At 45.9% G+C, this 9,380-nt stretch overlaps 1 protein-coding gene across 3 annotated transcripts in view; it reads right to left on the bottom strand.

Annotated features, from left to right (window-relative positions):
* LOC110503415 (acetyl-coenzyme A transporter 1) overlaps window positions 1–5,985 on the bottom strand; it is a 13,799-nt gene extending 7,814 nt beyond the window's left edge. For all 3 annotated transcript variants that reach the window (XM_036962140.1, XM_036962139.1, XM_036962138.1), the window contains exons 1-5: window positions 5,900–5,985; window positions 4,330–4,772; window positions 3,420–3,579; window positions 3,085–3,280; window positions 1,149–1,351 (exon numbers count right to left, since the gene is read on the bottom strand). In XM_036962140.1, the coding sequence (XP_036818035.1) occupies window positions 1,149–1,351; window positions 3,085–3,280; window positions 3,420–3,579; window positions 4,330–4,730 (960 nt within the window). In that variant the 5' untranslated portion in view covers window positions 4,731–4,772; window positions 5,900–5,985. The remainder of the gene's footprint in view (window positions 1–1,148; window positions 1,352–3,084; window positions 3,281–3,419; window positions 3,580–4,329; window positions 4,773–5,899) is intronic.
* Window positions 5,986–9,380: the final 3,395 nt, after the last annotated feature.

The following is a 9,380-nucleotide window of genomic DNA, read 5'->3' as shown; positions in this document are numbered from 1 at the left end:
TTGAGTCAGGTGCAGTAAACTGTCGGGTACCTTAGCAGTGAGCTGCAGGCTACAGAAGGTGACCCCAGTCCGTGGACCTGTTTAACCTGACTGGGTTGCAGTAAACTGTCGGGTACCTTAGCAGTGAGCTGCAGGCTACAGAAGGTGACCCCAGTCCGTGGACCTGTTTAACCTGACTGGGGTGCAGTAAACTGTCGGGTACCTTAGCAGTGAGCAGCAGGCTACAGAAGGTGACCCCAGTCCGTGGACCTGTTTAACCTGACTGGGGTGCAGTAAACTGTCGGGTACCTTAGCAGTGAGCAGCAGGCTACAGAAGGTGACCCCAGTCCGTGGACCTGTTTAACCTGACTGGGGTGCAGTAAACTGTCGGGTACCTTAGCAGTGAGCAGCAGGCTACAGAAGGTGACCCCAGTCCGTGGACCTGTTTAACCTGACTGGGGTGCAGTAAACTGTCGGGTACCTTAGCAGTGAGCAGCAGGCTACAGAAGGTGACCCCAGTCCGTGGACCTGTTTAACCTGACTGGGGTGCAGTAAACTGTCGGGTACCTTAGCAGTGAGCAGCAGGCTACAGAAGGTGACCCCAGTCCGTGGACCTGTTTAACCTGACTGGGGTGCAGTAAACTGTCGGGTACCTTAGCAGTGAGCAGCAGGCTACAGAAGGTGACCCCAGTCCGTGGACCTGTTTAACCTGACTGGGGTGCAGTAAACTGTCGGGTACCTTAGCAGTGAGCAGCAGGCTACAGAAGGTGACCCCAGTCCGTGGACCTGTTTAACCTGACTGGGGTGCAGTAAACTGTCGGGTACCTTAGCAGTGAGCAGCAGGCTACAGAAGGTGACCCCAGTCCGTGGACCTGTTTAACCTGACTGGGGTGCTGTAAACTGTCGGGTACCTTAGCAGTGAGCAGCAGGCTACAGAAGGTGACCCCAGTCCGTGGACCTGTTTAACCTGACTGGGGTGCAGTAAACTGTCGGGTACCTTAGCAGTGAGCTGCAGGCTACAGAAGGTGACCCCAGTCCGTGGACCTGTTTAACCTGACTGGGGTGCAGTAAACTGTCGGGTACCTTAGCAGTGAGCAGCAGGCTACAGAAGGTGACCCCAGTCCGTGGACCTGTTTAACCTGACTGGGGTGCAGTAAACTGTTGGGTACCTTAGCAGTGAGCAGCAGGCTACAGAAGGTGACCACGGCAGGCATCTTGATGATGGAGAGCAGCAGTTTGTATGTTTCCATGACGCTCTGCGTCTCCTCCCGGACCTTCTTCCTCCCGTGCTGTCCCCTGGCGTTCTCCTTCTTCATAACAGCCACCAGCGTGGTCGACACCAGGAACACCACGCCCCAGAAAAACAGGAAGTCTGCGCCACGGGAGAAAATCACAGACAACGACAATGTCACAGAGTGATTATAACAGCAGAGAAATGGGATATGAAACAGTGCAATGATTATCATGGGTTATTCTCCCATCACAGCTGTTACTGAAAATCATCAGCCAAAAGTTCACTCCAAAATAACAGTTTATTTTCTCTCACCTCATCTCAAAAACCACTAAGTTAATCACATGACCAATATCTGCACTCTGATAGAAGGATTGACCACCAGATGGCACTGTCACTCAGATTTTTCCAGATAATAAGAAGTTGTTTGGCTGAAGAAAATGCACGCCTGGTACGCCCTAGCGAGGTTCAGACTGACAGGACAAAGCCAACTTTTACTATAGCATTATATGTAAATATGGTAATCATGAGAACACAAAATCACTCATTTTCCTACAATTCTGATACCATTGTCTTTAGTACACATTGTTATTCAGGGCAAGATGAAAGAATGCAAAACGTGGCCAACGGACTTTCCCTCTTCAGCAGGGAAGGGTGCATCGAGCTTTGCATGTCTGTAATTGTGCTTAATACCAGCTGACCATAGCAAGGTTCAACTAGATATATGGATTACCACTTCCTGCTTCATAGACAACCTGCTTCATAGACTACCTTCTTCCTGTTTCATAGAAGACCTTCCAGCGTAATAGACTACCTTCTTCCTGTTTCATAGAAGACCTTCCAGCTTCATAGACTACCTTCTTCCTGTTTCATAGAAGACCTTCAGGCTTCATAGACTACCTTCTTCCTGTTTCATAGAAGACCTTCAGGCTTCATAGACTACCTTCTTCCTGTTTCATAGAAGACCTTCCAGCTTCATAGACTACCTTCTTCCTGTTTCATAGAAGACCTTCAGGCTTCATAGACTACCTTCTTCCTGTTTCATAGAAGACCTTGTAGCTTCATATACTACCTTCTCTGCTTTCTCATCTTTTTTACCTTCCACCCTGACAGTATAACAATGCCAGTCTCTCCCTCCCTCCCTGACAGTATAACAATGCCAGTCTCTCCCTCCTTCCCTGACAGTATAACGATGCCAGTCTCTCCCTCCCTCCCTGACAGTATAACAATGCCAGTCTCTCCCTCCCTGACAGTATAACGATGCCAGTCTCTCCCTCCCTCCCTGACAGTATAACAATGCCAGTCTCTCCCTCCCTGACAGTATAACAATGCCAGTCTCTCCCTCCCTGATGGTATAACGATGCCAGTCTCTCCCTCCCTGACAGTATAACGATGTCAGTCTCTCCCTCCCTGACAGTATAACAATGCCAGTTTCTCCCTCCCTGATGGTATAACGATGCCAGTCTCTCCCTCCCTGACAGTAAAACGATGCCAGTCTCTCCCTCCCTCCCTACCTGACAGTATAACGATGCCAGTCTCTCCCTCCCTCCCTGATGGTATAACAATGCCAGTCTCTCCCTCCCTCCCTGACAGTATAACGATGCCAGTCTCTCCCTCCCTACCTGACAGTATAACGATGCCAGTCTCTCCCTCCCTCCCTGATGGTATAACAATGCCAGTCTCTCCCTCCCTGACAGTATAACGATGCCAGTCTCTCCCTCCCTGACAGTATAACAATGCCAGTCTCTCCCTCCCTGATGGTGTAACAATGCCAGTCTCTCCCTCCCTCCCTGATGGTGTAACAATGCCAGTCTCTCCCTCCCTCCCTCCCTCCCTGACAGTGTAACAATGCCAGTCTCTCCCTCCCTCCCTACCTGAAAGTGTAACGATACCAGTCTCTTTAGGCTCTGCTCTCAGGTATTTGTTGCAGAAGTCAGCTGACTCCAGGGCCAGGAAGAGGACGTTGCCTAGGAAGTAGCCTGCCGTCTGTCCCACAGAGTTACATGTGGAGGCGTAGCCCACGTTCTCCCTAGACAGCATGGTCAGAGCCCAGCCATCCACTGCTATGTCCTGGGATCAGGGAAGGGAATATAACAGAGTCATGTATCACAATAACGTGTGTGTGTGTGTGTGTGTGTGTGTGTGTGTGTGGTGTGTGTGTGTGTGTGTGTGTGTGTGTGTGTGTGTACGTGTGTGTGTGTACGTGTACCTGGGTGGCTGCCAGAAAGGCCAGCATGAAGAACACCGCCGTCAGGGTCACCACGTCGGGGCCCCGCCCCTCGTCACTTTTCAGCAGCGTATCCACGGTAACCGACAGGTACAGCATGAAGAGACCCAGCAGGTATTGGGTGGGCACCAGCCACGACTTCCTGAGAGGGAGAGAGGAGATCATGAGCCTTTAACTCATTTGATTCCAACAGTCAACATTTTAGACACGCAATACATGAGGTAAACATACACTGACCATACAAAACATTAAGAACACCTGCTCTTTCCATGACACACTGACTGACCATACAAAACATTAAGAACACCTGCTCTTTCCATGACACACTGACTGACCATACAAAACATTAAGAACACCTGCTCTTTCCATGACACACTGACTGACCATACAAAACATTAAGAACACCTGCTATATCCATGACACACTGACTGACCATACAAAACATTAAGAACACCTGCTCTTTCCATGACACACTGACCGTACAAAACATTAAGAACACCTGCTCTTTCCATGACAGACTGACTGACCATACAAAACATTAAGAACACCTGCTCTTTCCATGACACACTGACCAGGTGAAAGCTAGGTGCCTTTTCTCTGCAGTAGGGAGGAGAGAGAGACAACGTGCGCCAGTCACACAGTGTGACCATCAGACTCTTTTTTTAAGTCATTTGTGAGTCTTAATTGTTTAATCAAACAGTGTGCTTAAAGCCTCAGAGACAAGCTCAGCTCATCTGTCGCTGATTGTAATTCAAACTCATAACGGTGTGTGTCTTGTCTTTCTATGAAAAAAAAATATGTTTAAACATTTCAACCAATCAATTGGTCAAAAGAACAGAATGACTCTCTGGGACTTGTCAGTGTATATCAGTGGTATAAATCCTTGTCTTACCTGCGTCCGAACCGGCTCAGGTAGAGCGCGTCCACCAGCGGGGCCCACAGCAGCTTGAGACTGAAGGGCCAGAAGACAAAGCTGAAGAAGGCCTGGTCCTTGTAGCTGACGTTCTTACTCTGCAGGATGAGAGGGATGCTCCCGGCCAGGCCCAGAGGGATACCCTGAAGGACATAAAGGAAGAGCAGCAGAGACACGTTCCCCAGCTCCCCTCTGATCCCAGGCCGTAACCTGGGATGTCCGTTGTCCTCCGCGTCGTATCCTCGGTGGAGCGCCTCCCCCTCCACCTCCATGTCAGGGGTAGTGTTGAGAACCATGTCCCTGTCCCTCATGTCCCCCTGGGGGACAGCGGGCTTCCTCTGCCTCCCGTTCTTATGTGTGACTGAGTCCGAGAGCTGCATTGTGGCGCTGCGGGCATCAAACCAGCTCTACCCTCTGGAAACCTGGAGAGGAAGGAAGCAGGCGTTCGTCAATGTCTAGTAGGAAAATATCTGCTGTGTTCTACCCCTCACACACGTGTTTTCAGATGGGTTACTCTAGGCAGCAAGACCTTCCTTTAAGAATGTTCATTGTTGACACATTTCTGAGATATTCTCTTTTTGTCCTGGTTGAGGTCCTAACAACACCAGCTATCATCAAAAGAGCTCAGCTTCTGCATAAACAAGGTTGCTAGCTAGAAGTCTTAATCCAGACCAATGGGAGAGAGAATGTTACTAGCTAGAAGTCTTAATCCAGACCAATGGGAGAGAGAATGTTACTAGCTAGAAGTCTTAATCCAGACCAATGGGATAGAGAATGTTACTAGCTAGAAGTCTTAATCCAGACCAATGGGAGAGAGAATGTTACTAGCTAGAAGTCTTAATCCAGACCAATGGGATAGAGAATGTTACTAGCTAGAAGTCTTAATCCAGACCAATGGGAGAGAGAATGTTACTAGCTAGAAGTCTTAATCCAGACCAATGGGATAGAGAATGTTACTAGCTAGAAGTCTTAATCCAGACCAATGGGAGAGAGAATAATCATCGTGACAACGCATGTTCAGCTGTACTGTCAAACACCTCCTCAAACAGTTACCCGTTGACTCAGCCCGGGCAGACACCAGCAAACTCATGACGTAGTGGGAATCAAAACAACGCAGTAGTTTAGCTTATTATTATTTTTGTTGTCTAAGGAAATTCGGATTATTCGGATTGCTAGAATACACGATAAAGCCTCACTGGCATGAGAGCAGAGCAACCAAATTAATGCTTTAGTTAGCTAACAGTAACGTTACCATCTGGATCAGAATAGCAAAGTCACAGGATAGGAAGTCACAAAACATCGGCGAACAAAAAAGACAATGTGAATTTAATAAATATTGGTTAAAATGGTAATTGGAGCTCAAATGATGTTGAATGAGATAAGATAAACACGTTAGCGAGCTACAATAACGTGACATACGACGCCACATACCCATATCTAATAATGATTGTGTATCACCATTCAAGCAATGCGTTGTAGTTCATTAGACAGCAAACATTGCCTTGCACTATGTATGAATTACATTTAATAAGGTAACAGAAATAGCTACCTATTTAGCCTTCACCCGCTAACATCGGCAGATTGTTTTGCTGAGAGCGAGGACGTGTATTTGTGTAACGTCGAAATGTGTCCGAGTGCTTCGGCTGACGTGTCAAACTTCAGTTCATTTCTGTTCCACTAGGATCTGAATACACATTATTATGTCGTTATTGTGGTTCCATATGCACTCATGCCACACAGTACAGTTGCAAACGTTATAATAACAAAACATTGAGTAATAAAAAAATGGCATATATATAATGATGATGGAGGGGATGGCAGCCATATATATAATGATGATGGAGGAGATGGCTGCTATATACAGTGCCTTGCGAAAGTATTCGGCCCCCTTGAACTTTGCGACCTTTTGCCACATTTCAGGCTTCAAACATAAAGATATAAAACTGTATTTTTTTGTGAAGAATCAACAACAAGTGGGACACAATCATGAAGTGGAACGACATTTATTGGATATTTCAAACTTTTTTAACAAATCAAAAACTGAAAAATTGGGCGTGCAAAATTATTCAGCTCCTTTACTTTCAGTGCAGCAAACTCTCTCCAGAAGTTCAGTGAGGATCTCTGAATGATCCAATGTTGACCTAAATGACTAATGATGATAAATACAATCCACCTGTGTGTAATCAAGTCTCCGTATAAATGCACCTGCACTGTGATAGTCTCAGAGGTCCGTTAAAAGCGCAGAGAGCATCATGAAGAACAAGGAACACACCAGGCAGGTCCGAGATACTGTTGTGAAGAAGTTTAAAGCCGGATTTGGATACAAAAAGATTTCCCAAGCTTTAAACATCCCAAGAAGCACTGTGCATGCGATAATATTGAAATGGAAGGAGTATCAGACCACTGCAAATCTACCAAGACCTGGCAGTCCCTCTAAACTTTCAGCTCATACAAGGAGAAGACTGATCAGAGATGCAGCCAAGAGGCCCATGATCACTCTGGATGAACTGCAGAGATCTACAGCTGAGGTGGGAGACTCTGTCCATAGGACAACAATCAGTCGTATATTGCACAAATCTGGCCTTTATGGAAGAGTGGCAAGAAGAAAGCCATTTCTTAAAGATATCCATAAAAAGTGTTGTTTAAAGTTTGCCACAAGCCACCTGGGAGACACACCAAACATGTGGAAGAAGGTGCTCTGGTCAGATGAAACCAAAATTGAACTTTTTGGCAACAATGCAAAACGTTATGTTTGGCGTAAAAGCAACACAGCTCATCACCCTGAACACACCATCCCCACTGTCAAACATGGTGGTGGCAGCATCATGGTTTGGGCCTGCTTTTCTTCAGCAGGGACAGGGAAGATGCTTACAATTGATGGGAAGATGGATGGAGCCAAATACAGGACCATTCTGGAAGAAAACCTGATGGAGTCTGCAAAAGACCTGAGACTGGGACGGAGATTTGTCTTCCAACAAGACAATGATCCAAAACATAAAGCAAAATCTACAATGGAATGGTTCAAAAATAAACATATCCAGGTGTTAGAATGGCCAAGTCAAAGTCCAGACCTGAATCCAATCGAGAATCTGTGGAAAGAACTGAAAACTGCTGTTCACAAATGCTCTCCATCCAACCTCACTGAGCTCGAGCTGTTTTGCAAGGAGGAATGGGAAAAAAATTCAGTCTCTCGATGTGCAAAACTGATAGAGACATACCCCAAGCGACTTACAGCTGTAATCGCAGCAAAAGGTGGCGCTACAAAGTATTAACTTAAGGGGGCTGAATAATTTTGCACGCCCAATTTTTCAGTTTTTGATTTGTAAAAAAAGATTAAAATATCCAATAAATGTCGTTCCACTTCATGATTGTGTCCCACTTGTTGTTGATTCTTCACAAAAAAATACAGTTTTATATCTTTATGTTTGAAGCCTGAAATGTGGCAAAAGGTCGCAAAGTTCAAGGGGGCCGAATACTTTCGCAAGGCACTGTATATAATGATGATGGAGGGGATGGCTGCCATATATATAATGATGATGGAGGGGATGGCTGCTATATATATAATGATGATGGAGGGGATGGCTGCCATATATATAATGATGATGGAGGAGATGGCTGCCATATATATAATGATGATGGAGGAGATGGCTGCCATATACAGTTGGGCAAAAAAGTATTTAGTCAGCCACCAATTGTGCAAGTACTCCCATTTAAATGGGTAATTTTCATCATAGGTACACTTCAACTGTGACAGACAAAGTGAGAAAAAAAATCCAGAAAATCACATTGTAGGATTTTTAATGAATTTATTTGCAAATTATGGTGGAAATAAGTATTTGGTCACTATCAAAAGTTTATCTCAATACTTGGTTATTTACCCTTTGTTGGCAATGACAGAGGTCAAACGTTTTCTGTAAGTCTTCACAAGGTTTTCACACACTGTTGCTGGTATTTTGGCCCATTCCTCCATGCAGATCTCCTCTAGAGCAGTGATGTTTTGGGGCTGTTGCTGGGCAACACGGACTTTCAACTCCCTCCAAAGATTTCTATGGGGTTGAGATCTGGAGACTGGCTAGGCCACTCCAGGACCTTGAAATGCTTCTTACGAAGCCACTCCTTCGTGTGTTTGGGATCATTGTCATGCTGAAAGACCCAGTCACGTTTCATCTTCAATGCCCTTGCTGATGGAAGGAGGTTTTACTCAAAATCTCACGATACATGGCCCCATTCATTCTTTCCTTTACACGGATCAGTCGTCCTGGTCCCTTTGGCTGCTTTTCCTTCACTCTGCGGTCCAACTCATCCCAAACCTCCCAATTGAGTTGAGGTTGGGTGATTGTGGAGGCCAGTTCATCTGATGCAGCACTCCATCACTCGCCTTCTTGGTAAAATAGCCCTTACACATCCTGGAGGTGTGTTGGGTCATTGTCCTGTTGAAAAACAAATTATAGTCCCAGTAAGCAGAAACCAGATGGGATGGCGTATCGCTGCAGAATGCTGTGATAGCCATGCTGGTTAAGTGTGCCTTGAATTCTAAATAAATCAGACAATGTCAACAGCAAAGCACCCCCATACCATCACGCCTTCTCCTACATGCTTCACGATGGGAACCACACATGCTGAGATCATCCGTTCACCTACTCTGCGTCTCACAAAGACACGGCGGTTGGAAGCAAAAATCTCAGATTTGGACTCATCAGACCAAAGGACAGATTTCCACTGGTCTAATGTCCATTGCTCGTGTTTCTTGGCCAAAGCAAGTCTCTTCTTATTATTGGTGTCCATCAGTAGAGGTTTCTTAGCAGCAATTTCTTGTTTCCTGAACTCTGTGAAGCATTTATTTGGGCTGCAATTTTTGAGGCTGGTAACTCTAATGAACTTGTCCTCTGCAGCAGAGGTAACTCTGGGTCTTCTTTTCATGTGGCGGTTGTCACGAGAGCCAGTTTCATCATAGTGCTTGATGGTTTTTGCAACTGCACTTAAAGAAACGTTCAAAGTTCCTGAAGTAATGATGGACTGTCGTTTCTCTT

Source organism: Oncorhynchus mykiss, chromosome 24 (assembly GCF_013265735.2).
Source record: "Oncorhynchus mykiss isolate Arlee chromosome 24, USDA_OmykA_1.1, whole genome shotgun sequence".
Taxonomy (NCBI): Eukaryota; Metazoa; Chordata; class Actinopteri; order Salmoniformes; family Salmonidae; genus Oncorhynchus; species Oncorhynchus mykiss.
This window is presented reverse-complemented; position numbering and strand designations above follow the sequence as displayed.